Consider the following 16,838-nt stretch of genomic DNA (forward strand, 5'->3'; position numbering starts at 1 on the left):
CTAATGTTAACTAGCTAACGTTGCCCATGAATGGAAGTTCGACTAGCGAGCAAGCATTTTAGCCAGGTAGTCTAGGACAACAAAACATAAAAGCGTGTACTGTATGACAGAGTGATAGAGCGTTTCGTCAACATGAAAGAGGATGGATTTGGCATTTCTCTACAAGTAGGGTGAGTCAACATGTTTTTCTACTTGCACGGACGCGCACACAGAAGTCAGGAGCATTGACAGCCACATCATATTTAGCTTACGTTGATTGGACTAAATTGTTTTTGTTATCTTTTAGTTGTCACTGTATTAGACTAAGCATAGGGGATGTGATGATGAAATGTTGCTGGAATAGTGAAGGCAGCTTCTGTTTTCTTTGTGAGAACTCTGTGGTTCTAAATCAATAGTAGTTTAGTGGTCTGAAAATGTCAACATTAACGGGCTTAACCATGCTGTAGGTCATGTAACTCTGTTACTGTACATGCAATATGCATTGTGGACTGCACTGGACAGAGGTTGCTATCGGGTTTTGTGATAAAACAAAGGTATGGTTACATTTATTCTGCCACTGTCTTATTGTCTTTGCCTTTAGGCCTATAATATATATACACACACAACGCGATTATCACAACACCGGTTGTAATATGTTTTTTTTTGGGAGAGGGGCAAGGCTAGGCTTCCCCAGTGATGCATATGTAAAAAAAACATGTACGCTACTGCTCCATGGCAGGGTTTCCCCAAACTAAATCCTGCCCCTAACAGAGCTGATTCAAATAACCAACTCATCATGCTTTGACTATTTGAATCAGCTGTGATGTTCTATGGCAAAAACAAAAAAACGTGCACCCAGGGGGGACCCCAGGAAGGGGTTTGGGAAAACCTGCTCTTTGTGGAGGCCGTGACCGACCTCACACTCCAGTACAGTAGGTGGCGGTGTATGTACCTTTCAGTTGATGGTGATCTGCCAATATACATTTGAAGAAGTAATAGTAAACGGAAGTGAACTGCCCAATAATCATTTCCAAGTTAGCGTTTTTATTGTTGTTATTATTCAGACATTTACGCCATGGAAAAAAATACGTCTCATTTAACTGCACAGCATCACATACTTGTCCCAGGTAGTCTTTAATTCGCGTTGGTGACCGGACTTGGTTGATGTTATCTAGGGAACGCTCGCTAGCTGCTAACGTTAGCTAACAATGGCTGACTGTATGGTTTTTCACACGCAAATAGCCTCCATTATGGAGGTGTTAGCGAATGCAGCAGTGACAGAGGTCTGTAAACTCGTAGACGACGACTATGCAGTGTTTCGTTTGGAAATAACTCAAAGCCAGAAAGAAAACAGGGTATTGCGGAGGAAACTACAGCTACTGGAACTGAAGGTGGCACGGGAGCGCGCAGAGACAATGCAAGAGCGCGTCCTAACCAGTCGTCCCAGTAGTGTCAAGATCCTCGACCGATACAGAGGAATGGCAAGAGGTACATTTTGCAGGAGGCCTGTGGCCCGGTTCCCCTCTGGGCATATGACTTTAAATGTATTAACCACTTATGGTTAAAGGGACACTTCACCACCAGACACTATTTGGGGTGTTTAACCACTACCTACATAATTCTGAGTGATGCGTTTGACATAATTATGCACTATAGCGGTGTTTTTACATTTTAGTGCCGGAGAGTTACACTGATGACGCTATCGGTTGATTGAGCCTGCTGTCGGATCTAAAAATGAATTGAGTCATGTTTTGTAGCAATTATTGTGGCCCAATTGTGTTTAGCTAATTGCACGATCAGGAGTAGATATGAGCCGTTACAGGGCTTGACATTCAGGTAAATTTGCCAGTACCATGAGAAAGTTACTGTTCCTAGCCAATATTACAGGAAAGCAAGTTGTACACGCAGAATTTCAATCATGGCTGATTACATGTTTAATTTGCAGTCTGCGCAAGTACCTTAGCCTATTATAGTCAACCATACAATCTGATATTTACACTGTTTGGAAAATGCTTCGTGGTTACTTTTTATATTGTCATGTCAGACACTCATTAAATTCAAGCAGCACTGGAAAGCAGGGATCCCGCTCTTCTCAATAATTGTATTTGCCCGAGATTACATTCAAGAGTGTTGCGCAGCGACTGGGTTTACTGGAGTTGTACAAGCCAGTTCCACTGCGTTTATTGTTCCCCTCTACTCAGGGACTGATTTAGACCAGGAACACCTGGGCTGGGTTTCACAAGTATTGTAGCACTAAAAAATATTTTCTCCGTTTAGTTAATGGAATTAAGATGACAGTGCAATGATGGTTTTGGGAAACCCCGCCCAGGTGGGTGCAATTCATTATCAGGTCGAACATTAACTAGTAGGCCCCAGACCTCGAAGGGTAAGAGTTGAATACCCCTGGGCTCGGTTTCCCAAAAGCGTAAGTTAATTGTTTGAACCTTTGTTGGCGCATCATATCTCAGAGCTGTATCCCAAAACGATTGAATTGCGTCACTTTAACGTTCTATGTATGACCCGTTGAAACAAATGAGCTTGGAGACAGGATGCAGAAGGTGAGTTAAATAAACATGAACAAAACAGGAGAAACGTTTTGAACGTGAACAAAACAACGACGGAACCCAAACCGGTTGTGCGCGTGCGCTATCGTGCATACATGTATTTTGTCCCCCTACACCAAACGCGATCACGCCATGCAGGTTAAAATATCAAAGCAAACTCTGAACCAATTACATTAATTTGGGGACAGGTCGAAAAGCATCAAACATGTATGGCAATTTAACTAGTTAGCTTGCACTTGCTAGCTAATGTGTCCTATTTAGCTAGCTTGCTGCTACTAGCTAATTTGTCCTGGGATATAAACATTGAGTTGTTATTTTACCTGAAATGCACAAGGTCCTTTACTCCGATAATTAATCCACACATAAAACGGCCAACCGAATGTTTCTAGTCATCTCTCCTCCTTCCAGGCTTTCATATTTGTACTTATATGGCGATTGGCATCTACACTTTCATAGTATTACCACGACAACCGGCAAAACAGTTCGTCTTTCAATCACCCACGTGGGTATAACCAATGAGGAGATGGGAGAGGCAGGACTTGCAGCGTGATCTGCGGTCAGAAATATAAATGAGTTCTATTTTAGCCCTTGGCAAAGCAGATGCTTGTTGGCGCGCGTGAGCAGTGTGGGTGCAATAATTGAATAACATGTATTTCTAAATTTATTTTTGCGACGTGTCTGGTCAGCATGTTAGGCTACAGAGGGCTAAATAAATGTAGAGTAATCAAGGTGATGAAGTCCAGGTGTGCATAATGATGGTGCTTGGATTGGTGAGGAGGAGAGGGGGGGTAGGCGTGACACCTGGCAACCCCATCAGTTGAGACTTCAGGTCTGTTCGAAATCCTCGGGCTGAAAGTGCTGGCTACAAACACTGAAGTTGAGATATTTCTCAAGGAGAGTCTCCACCTCTACTACGTCTTGAAATCACAATTAATTCTGGATATTGTGGTTCGCTTACAACCAAGAAATGTTGACGGCCCGTTTTAACCGGTGAAATGCAGAAACGCTCAATTCTCGATTTTTATGACATGCTATGTAAATAACATTAATGAACATATAGAGTGAAATGGAGCAGCAGTGAAAATGCCCTTTAGCCAGAATTTGGTCTTGGTCAGTTTTTGGATACTATGTAGTAATTCCCCTGATTACTTATCTGTCCTGCACAAAGACATATCATATTCTAACCAGATTCATGACTTACTGCATTTCTTATTATTTATTCAATTAAAACAATGTGATGCATGGAACATATCGATCTAAACTCAGCAGAAAAATAAATGTCCTCTCACTGTCAACTGCGTTTACATGTGTAAATATTTGTATGAACATAACAAGATTCAACAACTGAGACATAAACTGAACAAGTTCCACAGACATGTGACGAACAGAAATTGAATAATGTGTCCCTGAACAAAGGGGGGGGGGGGTCAAAATCAAAAGTAACAGTCAGTATCCGGTGTGGCCACCAGCTGCATTAAGTACTGCAGTGCATCTTCTCATGGACTGCACCAGATTTGCCCGTTCTTGCTGTGAGATATTACCCCACTCTTCCACCAAGGCACCTGCAAGTGTGTAACTCTCATTCCTTCGACGATAAACGCAAATCCAACCATTACCCCTGGTGAGACAAATCCGCGACTCGTCAGTGAAGAGCACTTTTTGCCAGTCCCGTCTGGTCCAGCGACGGTGGGTTTGTGCCCATAGGCGACGTTGTTGCCGGTGATGTCTGGTGAGGACCTGCCTTACAACAGGCGTACGTTCTTGGTGTAACTCGGGCAGTTGTTGTTGCCATCCTGTACCTGTCCCGCAGGTGTGATGTTCGGATGTACCGATCCTGTGCAGGTGTTGTTACACATGGTCTGCCACTGCGAGGACGATCAGCTGTCCGTCCTGTCTCCCTGTAGCGCTGTCTTAGGCATCTCACAGTACGTACATTGCAATTTATTTCCCTGGCCACATCTGCAGTCCTCATGCCTCCTTGCAGCATGCCTAAGGTACGTTCACGCAGATGAGCAGGGACCCTGGGCATCTTACTTTTGGTGTTTTTCAGAGTCAGTAGAAAGGCCTCTTTAGTGTCCTAAGTTTTCATAACTGTGACCTTAATTGCCTACCGTCTGTAAGCTGTTAGTGTCTTAACGACTGTTCCACAGGTGCATGTTCATTAATTGTTTATGGTTCATTGAACAAGCATGGGAAACAATGTTTAAACCCTTTACAATGAAGATCTGTGAAGTTATTTGGATTTTACGAATTATCTTTGAAAGACAGGGTCCTGAAAAATGAATGTTTTCTTTTTTTGCTGCGTTTATAAATAGTAGTGTATATCAAGAAGTAATCTGAAGTATTACCTTACATCCTTGCCAATTCTACAGTGTCAATAGGGTACAATATACTGTTCAGCACTGACAGTAGCTAACCTAACCACCTCTTTTCCCCCAATCACTCTCTCAGGTGAAGGACATCTCACTGGAGGCCACAGGAGCTTTGTGAAGCCAGCGGAACACAATACATGGAGAGATGACCAACCAATCACTGTTGATGAGGAGAGTGGAACCTCAACCCAGCATGTTATCGTGATAGAGGTTAGTGTAATAGTATTACATCAAAATTACAGTACATCAAATGTGGCCAGTTTATTTCAGAAAGGCTCCCCTCAGCTATTCATTTGCTTACATGTATATCCTCATTTATCTGCCATAGGGGAGCTTGTGAGACATGATCTAATTCAACTAATATGCACCTGTAATAACCTCTTCTCTTCTTGTGTCAGTCAGCAGATGCTGCAGGTCCTGGGGTTAAGCAGGAGAGACCTGAAGGAGAGGAGGACCCATGGCACAGCAGAGACATCCAGACTGGAACGGCTGGAGTGCCCACTGTAGCCAGGGATGACCGCGCCACAGTGCAGCCCAGGACCCAACGCAGCATCACGGAGGTCAGAGACAGACACAAGTCAGAGACTTTAACTGTAACGCAAAGGCTTTTACACACAGGCTCTGACCACAGATCAGACCCAGAGAGATTGGGCTGTCTTCCTGCTCCCGGCTCAGAGTATTTACTTTACAGTAACCCGAGCCCGAGGACGGTTCCTTCCCATCAAGATGCATTAGAGACTGGCAATGATTTGTCTTGTTCTTCTACTACAGAGATGGACCCTGGCAACATATCCTTGTGTTTAGAGACACAGACTGATCTGTCTAGAGGGGACTGGAACCGGTACAGTAGTAGTGTATACTCTGAAGGGAGCCTAGATAAGAAAGGGGAGGGTCTCGTCGTAGATGAAGTGACTGTGAAAGTGGAGGGTGACACTCCTCCCACATGGAATGCAGATAGTCACCTAGGATACGGACTCTCACAGGGCAGTGATTTCTTAGATTACAGGGAAAGCTTAGCGACTAATCCAAATGTCACAAACCACTCCCCTTTACACACACTTGGAGATTACCAGCCAGTGTCCACTTCGATGGGGCCTTCCAATTCACACGGACGCTGCCTTTTCGATCAGGTATTGAACTCAAACGACAGGGCTAGAGCCCAGGCTCAGGGAGGGGGAGCCACATCAGGCAATAGTAAAGAGAAACGGTTCCTCTGCATGTTCTGTAACAAAGGCTTCAGCTGCCCCCAGAAAGTGGAGATCCACCAGATGGTCCACACAGGGGAGAAACCCTTCAGCTGCCCCCAGTGTGAGAAGAGGTTCTCCCGCCAGAACCATCTGAAGATGCACCTGAAGGTCCACACGGGAGAGAGGCCGTTTGCCTGTGTGCACTGCGAGAAGAGGTACTCGGAGAAGAGCTACCTTAGGATACACCAGCAGAAAAACCATTCCACTCTATAACATAGACCGTAACCATTCCACTTGATAGCGTCTGACGTTTAGATCAAACCCTACTTTAACCCCTTACACTTGTGAGAATTGGCCTATATGGATAGGGCTAAATCAAAATGTTTCTTACAGAAGAACTAGGGCTTGCATAACCATGGTAGCAATCAAAAGGGAACAGTTTGGAGATTATGGGAAAATTATTAGACTGAAGGTGGGGACACAACCGTTCTCCTGATACAAAACTGAATCCAAACATTACATGGTTGATTTTATGCACATTTTACATTTACTGTACTTTGCCGCATTTGTTAAAAATAAAATCAGAACATACTTTGGATACTTTCAGTAACAAAATAAGAATATTCCAGGAAAATGTGGGGTTGGTGCAACATAAGACAAAAAAATGACCAGGGTTTGAGTGAGAGAACTAACTGGTGTTTCCAAGCAGCAACACACCTCTCCAAAGTGTACACAGTTATGAAGTAATTTCAATGCACTTTTATGACTTAAGGAAGTGTTAAGGAAGTGTCTTCAACTTTAAGGTGATTTTCTTTTTGCTCTCCTAGCTGTGCCGTTGAGGAACTAGATCAATCACACTTGTTTTAATTTTTTTTTTTACATTTCTGTTATTTCACCAGGTAAGTTGACTGAGAACACCTGGGGAATAGTTACAGGGGTGAATGAGCCAATCGTAAACTGGGGATTATAAGGTGACCGTGATGGTTTGGCCAGATTGGGAATTTAGCCAGGACACCGGGGTTAACACCCCTGCTCTTACAATAAGTGCCATGTGATCTTTAATGACCTCAGAGAGCACTTGTTTTAATTTTTTTTTTTACATTTCTGTTATTTCACCAGGTAAGTTGACTGAGAACACCTGGGGAATAGTTACAGGGGTGAATGAGCCAATCGTAAACTGGGGATTATAAGGTGACCGTGATGGTTTGGCCAGATTGGGAATTTAGCCAGGACACCGGGGTTAACACCCCTGCTCTTACAATAAGTGCCATGTGATCTTTAATGACCTCAGAGAGTCAGGACACCCTTTTAACATCCCATCCGAAAGACAGCACCCTTCACAGGGCAGTGTCCCCAATCACTGCCCTGGGGCATTGGGATATTTTTTAGACCAGAGTAAAGAGTGCCTCCTACTGGCCCTCCAACACCACTTCCAGCAGCATCTGGTCTCCCATCCAGGGACTGACCAGGACCTGTAGCGGTTTTGTTTGGAACACAGCCCTGCATCCCCGCCTTTACACAATTACTGTTGTTTAGGAAATCTAAAAACGGCCCATTATAAATCACAATCTGGGCCAGGTGTTCATCATTTGAAACCTTGCTCTATTGCCAACATCAATTATAAAAGCTCAATGATAAAATACGATCTTAGTGTTAGGTTTCATAAGGCAATTCAGAGAAGCAGATCATACTTTTACTATGCATAGAATGGAGTCATAAGTAAATTCAAATGCGTGGTCCAAAAAAATTCACAATACAACAAACGGGCTCATTCTGTTCAAGACAACTCGGGGTATAACCCCATGTCATCTTGTATCTAGGGCTGTTGCAGTGACCATATTACCGCCACACAAGCAGTCATGAGTCATGACCGCAGTAAAATGCCACTTGCCATGGTAATCTCCTTTTATGCACTGGACATGCTTTGGTAGTACCCAGCTAATGACCATCAGGTCCTAATGACCTGGTACTCGGGGCTCTATTGTCCCTCAACCACTGAGAGCAATGCAAATGCAATGGAAAATCACGTCAAACACTGATCATCAAAACAGAGCGCCTGTAGTACGTTTTAAAGCTCACCACACTGTGATAATCAAATTTGAAGAAAGAAGTTCAACAGCAGGTTGAAGCAGTGTGAAACATGGTTGTTGTGGATGCTGTTTTAAATCCTAACACAACGGAATGGACAGCACTTCCTACGGTGATGATTAAATCAAAACACCCATACCCATAGTTTATGCGCTTAATTGTCGATATCCTATAGTCCCACCATGCAGCCCATATATGTTTTTGCTTTCTAAGGTATTTGTTGCCAAATAACTCAAACTAGCATATAGGACCTGTTTCAAATGCTAACTTTTACGCTCAACATAGCCACTTCATCTGCGCGGTCGCTCAGTAATGGGAAAAATATCCTCTCTATTTTTATTCAGCTGAGTTCAATTCTATTATTCTTACTATGAAATCAAATAATGTCACGGGACTTAATGTTGTCAGCTAAATGAACAAGAATACGGCCTATGTCATGGAGCATAGCCAGATAGCATAGGCCAACTCATACTCTGTTCTTCTGAAATAAATGTTATTCATATCATAATGTTTTATGTAGATGTTCCGAAGTCTGAGGCCTGGGGATGCTAAACGTGTTTATGTTCATTAACGGTCAGTTACGGTGAGACCTACAGTCTTTTGCATGACAATAACCGGCTGCCAACATTTCATGACCACAGACCTCTTAAATGTTCAGCATTTCCCTCAATTTACATTCCCCTCACTCAGACAATAAAAACATTAGCAAAAGTTGCTCAATTAGCAGGAGGGTCAGAGGCATCTGCTTGTCATGTGGTGCTTAAGTTCAGAACGTCTGTCAGTCAAAACCCATCCAGCTCTGAGACCCTGAGCTCTGACGTCATGTATAGCATGTTACTGTACAGCCACTTTGTTCCAATTTAAGTGCTTATCAGTGTCAAAATCTGCCATTTTTAACCCGGGCAGGAGTGTAAAGGGTTAAAGAAAAACAATACTTTTCATTGTCAACAGAAAAGATCCACGGATGCATTTGGAATAAGGAGAGTAACATATTTCATTGTTGAATATTCCTGAGTAGAATATTGCCTACAGACATTGTGATATACACTGAGTATACCAAACCGTACGAACACCTTCTAACAGTTGTGTCGTGGACCATTCCTGATGTACACGGGAAACTGTTGAGCACCTACTACCATACCCGGTTCAAAGGCACTTAAATCTATTGTCTTGCCCAGTCACCCTCTGAATGGCAGACATACACAATCCATGTCTCAAGACTTCTTTAACCTGCCTCTCCTTCATCTACACTGGATAAAGTGGATTTATCAAGTGACAAAATTAAAGGATCATAGCCTTCACCTGGATTAATTTGGCCAATCTGTCATTGAAAGAGTTCTTAATGTTTTGTACACTCAGTCTGTTATATATTGTGGTTGTACTGTGTAGGATATATGATGTTCACTACCTCCATTCATTACTTCCATTGACCTACTTCATTTTTTCCCCAAGACACTTTTAATGAGATTTAATGTAGTTTATCAAGTTCATGCTGATTTTTTTGTTGTTGTGTATGTGTGGTTTTCATATGGTGTATTTAAAACTTGTTTATGTTTAATAAACACAAAACGGGACTTTTCATTCTAAGACTTTCATTGACTCTTTTAGTACATCTGATCTCACCCTATTCTGCATACACTGACAGTGCTTTATAACCATTATACACACTTACTAAATATACCCGCACACTAACACCTACTGTACACCTCATAGTTTAGTCAGGTTTGTCTGATGATGACTTATCGTAGCCAACTTATTTTTTACCAACAAAATATTTATGTCTACCGTGATAATAATGCAATTTAAAATCAAAGGACCAGACGAAACAGGACGGATAAAAAGAGAAGTAAGGGGTAGAGGGTATGGTTTAGGGTATGGGTTTAGGTTGGGCGGACACGGGAACTAGGAAGGCACAAAAGGGGAGGGGGATGACAGAGTCAATCAGGGACACTAGGCTATATGATAGGTTGGACAAGAATGAAGTCATTCTGTAACTACAGTATAAAAAATGTAGTGGGGATGGGTAAACACTCCATGTTGAAATTGTTTTTCTCTGTGTGTACGTACCTGAGGGAGTGTATGTCTGTGTAATCTGTATTACCTGTCTCTTCCAGGAGGAGGGTCCAGAGGTACTGCTGGTGAAGGAGGAGGGGTGTGAGGAGGGTCTGGGGAATCCTGAGGGGAACATGGTCACGGAGGACAACCAGACTACACCTCCTCCTGAACCCACTGAGCAGCACAGGACCACACACAGTCTCACTGAGGTGAGCCTTTGAATTATCAAACCATTAAAGATGGTCAAGTAATCAAATCAACTAACTTGTTTGCATAGTACTCATAGCAATCCCTCATTGTCCAATCAGAAGATGCTCATATCAGATTTCTAAGTCCAACATCCTCTCACTCTGTATCTCTTACAGTCAGTAGACATGGAGGATGGGAAGCCTGATCTGCTGCTGGTCAAAGAGGAGACGATAGAAGACGGACCAGTGAGCATTGATCTGCTGAATGGACTAAAGATGGGGGAGCAAGGTAAGAGAGAAATACATATAACCTACATACAGTAATAGATCTTCAATAGGAATAGTGATGCACCTGGCTTTTATTTTCTTTAAATGCAAAAAAAAACAATTATAATATTTACTTCACAAGGTAATTAACTCAAACAATAATGTAATGTGTAGTTTTTTTCTGACATGTGAAGTCTTTTTTGTAACTTCTTCCTGCAGGTGGTTGGCTGGAGGCTAACAGAGGAGACTGGGTGGCCATCTTGGATACCCAGACAGGTGCAACCAAGGGCTCAGGTGACAACATCACTGAGCAGGCCAAGACCAGAGGCGACATAGTGGAAGTCAGTGGATGGGACAGCGTCCTCAACTCTGGGCTGGGGAACAACACTGTTAACCACAACCAGAAACAAACAGTCGAACACAAAGCAACATCTGAACTTAGTCTCCATGACAACAGACTGGCTGAAACCAGGCGTAGATTTGGTCTGCGGGGACGGGGCGGTGTCAGTATGCAGCAGGAGAGAACAGACACAGACTCTACTAGCGATGCGCCGTCCTGCTCCTATAGTTGTGATTCAGAGAGACTGATGGTGCCTCAGCTTAACCCCCTAACAGGTGCTGCCTTCAGCCTGCCTTCTATAGGATCTATCAACTGGAACATGGACCCTGCAACAACACAGACACTCCCTGGCCTTCATCCTCCTCACACTCTCCTGTTAAACCAGACCTCAGACAATGCCAGTGCCTCAACACTAAATAGCTACACAAGCCCATTGACAAATGACAGTAGTAGAGACGCTATCAGTAAAGGTGGTAGTGCCAAAGAGAAGCGCTTCCCATGTTCGTTCTGTGGGAAAGCCTTCAGTTTCCCCAAACAGGTGGAGATTCACCAGAGGATTCACACAGGGGAGAAACCATTCAGCTGCCACCTATGCCAGGTCAGTTTCTCCCACTCGTCCAGCCTGAAGAGGCACCAGAGGGTCCACACAGGGGTGAAACCCTTCAGCTGTACCCAGTGTTACATGCGCTTCGCCCAGGCTGGTGACCTGAAAAGGCACCAGAGGGTCCACACAGGGGAGAAACCATACAGCTGTACCCAGTGTGAGAAGAGGTTCTCCCACCAGCACAAGCTGAAGATGCACCTGAAGGTCCACACGGTAGAAATGCTGTTTGCCTGTACGCACTGCGGGAAGAGGTTTTCAGAGAAGAGCTACCTCAGGATACACCAGCAGAAACACCATAACATAGAATGTAGCCTTTTCACTCGTTAGACGTTTAGATCGAGTCCTGCATTAAAGACAAAGATACATTTTCATTGTCAGCAGAAAATAGCCACAGATGCATTTGGAATAACAAGAGTAACATATTTCAGTGTTGAATATTCCTGGGTAGAATATTGCATCCAGACATTGTGTGATAAATAAGGCATACATACGCCTTATAAGCCTAACGAGTCTGTTTCAGATTGTGTTAATACTGTGTAGGCTATATGATGTTCACAAATGCCTATTTCATTACTTCCATTCAACTATTAAATGTTTTTCCCAAGACACTTTTTAATGAGAAAATTAATAAAGTTCATGAAGTTTATGCAGATTTACGTGTGGTTTTCATATGGTGTATTTAACATAAATAAACAAACTGGGACATTTCATTCTAAGACTTTCATTGAGACTCTCTTTAATATACATCACCCTATTCTGCATACACCCAACAGTGCTTTATAACCATTATACACTTACTACACATACCCACATAACTAACACCTACTGTACACCTCATAGGTTAGTCAGGTTTGTCTGATGATGACTTTTGACTTATCAGAGCTGACTTGTTTTTACCCACAACTGACTTGTTTTTATCCACCATGGTGAGTTTAAAAACAATGAAGTCATTCTGTAACTACAGTATAGGACTCAAACATAGTGGGGATGGGTAAACACTCCATGTTGAACGTGTATTTATCTGTGTGTACGTACCCAAAGGAGTGTACAAATCCATTTTTATTTGTCACATGCGCCGAATACAACAGGTGTAGTAGACCTTACAGTGAAATGCTTACTTACAAGCCCTTAACCAACAATGCAGTTAAGAAAAACAAGTTTTTTTTATAAAAAATGGATAAATAAGAAATAAAAGTAGCAAATAATTAGATAATATACAGAGATAATATACAGAGTATCAGCAGCGTAGAAAAGTCTATGACTAGGGTGGCTGGAGTCTGACAATTTTTAGGGCCTTCCTCTGACACCACCTGGTATAAAGGTCCTGGATGGCAGGTAGCTTGGCCCTGGTTATGTACTGGGCTGTACTCACTAGTGCTTTGCAGTTGGGGGCCGAGCAGTTGCCATGCCAGGTAGTGATGCAACCAGTCAGGATGCTCTCGATGGTGCAGCTGTAGAACGTCTTGAGGATCTGAGGACCCATGCCAAATCTTTTCAGTGTCCTGAGGGGAAATAGGCCTTGTCGTGCCCTCTTCATGACTGTCTTGGTGTGTTTGGTGTATCATCTCCTTTGTCTTGATCATGTTGAGGGAGAGGTTGTTGTCCTGGCACCACACGGCCAGGTCTCTAACCTCCTCCCTATAGGCTGTCTCACTGTTGTGTCATCAGCAAACTTAATATGATGGTGTTGGAGTCGTGCCTGGCCGTGCAGTCATGAGTGAACAGGGAGTACTGGAGGGGACTGAGCACACACCCCTGAGTGGCCCCCGTGTTGAGGATCAGCGTGGCTGATATATTCTACCCTTACCACCTGGGGGCGGCCCGTCAGGAAGTACAGGATCCAGTTGCAGAAGGAGGTGTTTAGTCCCAGGGTCCTTAGCTTAGTGGTGAGCTTTGAGGGCACTATGGTGTTGAACGCTGAGCTGTAGTCAATGAATAGCATTCTCACATAATGTTCCTTTTGTTCAGGTGGGAAAGGGCAGTGTGGAGTGCAATAGAGATTGATGCTGATGCTCTCATGCATGTTACAGTGTTACTTGCCTCGAAGCGAGCATAGATGTACTTTAGCTTGTCTTGTAGGCTCATGTCACTGGGCAATGAGTAATTCTGAGTATACCAAACATTAAAACAACTTCCTAATATTGAGTTGCAGCCCTCCTTTTGTCCCCACAACAGCCTCAATTTGTCGGGGCATGTACTCTACAAGGTGTTGAAAGTGTTCCACAGGAATGCTGGCCCATGTCGACTCCAATGCTTCCCTCAGTTGTGTCAAGTTGTCTGGATGTCCTTTGGGTTGTAGACACTTCTTGATACAGACAGGAAACTGTTGTGTGAAAAACCCAGCAGCGTTGCAGTTCTTGAGACAAACCGGTGTGCCTGGCACCTACTACCATACCCCGTTCAAAGGCAGGTATTTTGTCTTGCCCATTCACACTCTGAATGGCACACAGGTCTGATGGCCTTGAGATAGAAGCTGTTTTTCAGTCTCTCGGTCCCAGCTTTGATGCACCTGTACTGACCTCGCCTTCTGGATGATAGCGGGGTGAACAGGCAGTGGCTCGGGTGGTTGTTGATCTTTTTGGATCTAGGTGTCCTGGAGGGCAGGTAGTTTGCCCCCGGTGATGCGTTGTGCAGACCGCACTACCCTCTGGAGAGCCTTGCAGCTGTGGGCGGAGCCGTACCAGGCGGTGATACAGCCCGACAGAATGCTCTCGATTGTGCATCTGTAAAAGTTTGTGAGTGTTTTTGGTGACAAGCCAAAGAGGCGCTGTTGTGCCTTCTTCACCACGCTGTCTGTGTGGGTGGACCATTTCAGTTTTTACAGTGCATTCAGATCCTTTGCACATTTTGTTACATTACAGCCTTATTCTAAAATGGATTCAATTATTTTTTTCCCTCATCAATCTACACACAATACCCCATAATGACAAAGCAAAAACAGTTTTTATAGCTTATTTACATAAGTATTCAGCCCTTTTGCTATGATACTCGAAATTGAGCTCAGGTGAATCCTGTTTCCATTGATCATCCTTGAGATGTTTACAACTTGGTTGGAGTCCACCTGTGGTAAATTAAATTTATTGGACATGATTTAGAAAGGCACACCTGTATATATAAGGTCCCACAGTTGACAATGCATGTCAGAGCAAAAACCAAGCCATGAGGTTGAAGGAATTGTCCTAAGAGCTCCAAGACAGGATTTTGCAGAGGCACAGATCTTGGGAAGGATACCAACTGAATTCAGACATTTTCAGTCATTTATTCAGTAAAAATAATAACTAATTGGTAGGTCTACCTTGACACGTTACCTCTGACCTGTTGTTAATCCTTCCTCCTCATGAGCGTAAACTGTGTTAGAAGAGTTTCTACTTCCTGAATCACCTTATCCGATATGAGTGTCCACAACGGGGAGAAATCATAGCAGTGTGTCTTCAGATATACGCAAGGAATATCTGGAAAACACTGTTTATCTGACATAGTTATCATGTGAAATGTCTTGGGGTAAGAGGGTAATTAACCACATACCCCTCCTTAACCCTTTGTTAACTAGAGAGGCAGTACCAAGGTTACCAATATTTAACCTACTGAGGTGATGTACACTGATCAAAAATATAAACGCAACATGTAAAATGTTGGTTCCATGTTTTATGCTGAAATAAAATATCCTGGAAATGTTCCATATGCACAAAAAACGTATTTCTCTAAAATGTTGTGCACAAATGTTTACATCCGTATTAGTGAGCATTTCTCCTTTGCCAAGATAATCCATCCACCTGACAGGTGTGGCATATCAAGAAGCTGATGAAACAGCATCATCAGCTGGGGACAATAAAAAGCCACTCTAAAATGTGCAGTTTTGTCACACAACACAATGCCACAGAAGTCTCAAGTTTTGAGGGAGCATACAATTAGCATGCTGGCTGCAGGAATGTCCACCAGAGCTGTTGCCAGATAATTTTATGTTCATTTGTCTACCATAAGCCATCTCCAATGTCGATTTAGAGAATTTGGCAGTACATCCAACCGGCCTCACAACCACAGACCACGTGTAACCACGCCAGCCCAGGACCTCCACATTCGGCTTCTTCACCTGCGGGATCATCTGAGACCAGTTATCCGGACAGCTGATAAAACTGTGGGTTTGCACAACCGAAGAATTGCTGCCCAAACTGTCAGAAACAGTCTCAGGGAAGCTCATCTGTGTGCTTGTCGTCCTCACCAGGGTCTTGACCTGACTGCAGTTTGGCGTCGTATCCGACTTCAGTGGGCAAATGCTCATCTTCGATGAACACTGGCACGCTGGAGAACTGTACTCTTCACAGATGAATCCCTGTTTCAACTGTACCGAGCAGATGGCCGACAGCGTTGTGTGGGTGCCCCCATGGTGGCGGTGGGGTTATGTTATGGGAAGGCATAAGCTACAGACAACAAACACAATTGCATTTCATCTATGGCTATTTGAACGCGGCAAGATCCTGAGGCCCAATGTCATGCTAATCACCCGCCACCATCACTGCATGTTTCAGTATAATTCAATGACCCCATGTCGCAAGGATCTGTACACCTTTCCTGGAAGCTGAAAATGTCCCAGTTCTTCCATGGCCTGCATACTCACCAGACATGTCGCCCATTGAGCATGTTTGGGATGCTCTGGATCAACGCGTATGTCAGCATGTTCCAGTTCCCGCCAATATCCAGCAACTTCGCACAGCCGTTGAAGAGGAGCGGGACAACATTCCACACACCGCAATGAACAGCCTGATCAACTCTATGGGAAGGAGATTGCGCTGTGTTGCGCTGCATGACGTGGTCACACCAGATACTGACTGGTTTTCTGAACAATTCCCTACATTGTTTTAAAAGGTATCTGTGACCAATAGATGCATCTGTATTCCAAGTCATGTGCAAGCCATAGATTAGGGCCTAATTAATTTTTTTCAATAAATAAATATCCTAATATGAAGTGTAACTCGTATTTTTATTCAGTGTATATGGAATAAAGTAATATTATTTTGTACTCTATTCTTACTAACACTCTGTTCTTTCTAAACAAATCTACTCTCAGCTTAAAAGATACTGATCATAGGAGATTTGATGTAATGTAATAAGCAGTACCGCATTTCAAAGGACAGCACGCATACCATTTTAATTTAACCACACCCTTTGCGCTATGCCGTCATGTCGCCAACCAATA

The 16,838-nt window shown here is 43.5% G+C and overlaps 1 protein-coding gene across 1 annotated transcript; it reads left to right on the plus strand.

Moving 5' to 3' along the window:
* Nucleotides 1-936: 936 nt before the first annotated feature.
* LOC139418899 (uncharacterized) lies at nucleotides 937-12,357 on the plus strand. The gene is made up of 6 exons (XM_071168681.1): nucleotides 937-1,467; nucleotides 4,995-5,125; nucleotides 5,314-5,475; nucleotides 10,305-10,454; nucleotides 10,611-10,722; nucleotides 10,920-12,357. Exons 1-6 carry the CDS (start codon nucleotides 1,188-1,190, stop codon nucleotides 11,969-11,971), a joined length of 1,887 nt encoding a protein of 628 aa, XP_071024782.1. The 5' UTR covers nucleotides 937-1,187; the 3' UTR covers nucleotides 11,972-12,357.
* Nucleotides 12,358-16,838: the final 4,481 nt, after the last annotated feature.

The sequence above is a fragment of the Oncorhynchus clarkii genome, chromosome 10, assembly GCF_045791955.1.
Source record: "Oncorhynchus clarkii lewisi isolate Uvic-CL-2024 chromosome 10, UVic_Ocla_1.0, whole genome shotgun sequence".
Taxonomy (NCBI): Eukaryota; Metazoa; Chordata; class Actinopteri; order Salmoniformes; family Salmonidae; genus Oncorhynchus; species Oncorhynchus clarkii.

What these genes read in the sequence shown, in the direction of transcription:
- LOC139418899 (XM_071168681.1), top strand. Translation starts at nt 1,188, where the DNA reads ATGGCTGACTGTATGGTTTTTCACACGCAAATAGCCTCCATTATGGAG. An exon ending in AGCATGTTATCGTGATAGAG is followed by an intron (nt 5,126 to 5,313) that starts GTTAGTGTAATA and finishes TTCTTGTGTCAG; the next exon opens with TCAGCAGATGCTGCAGGTCC. An exon ending in CCCAACGCAGCATCACGGAG is followed by an intron (nt 5,476 to 10,304) that starts GTCAGAGACAGA and finishes TGTCTCTTCCAG; the next exon opens with GAGGAGGGTCCAGAGGTACT.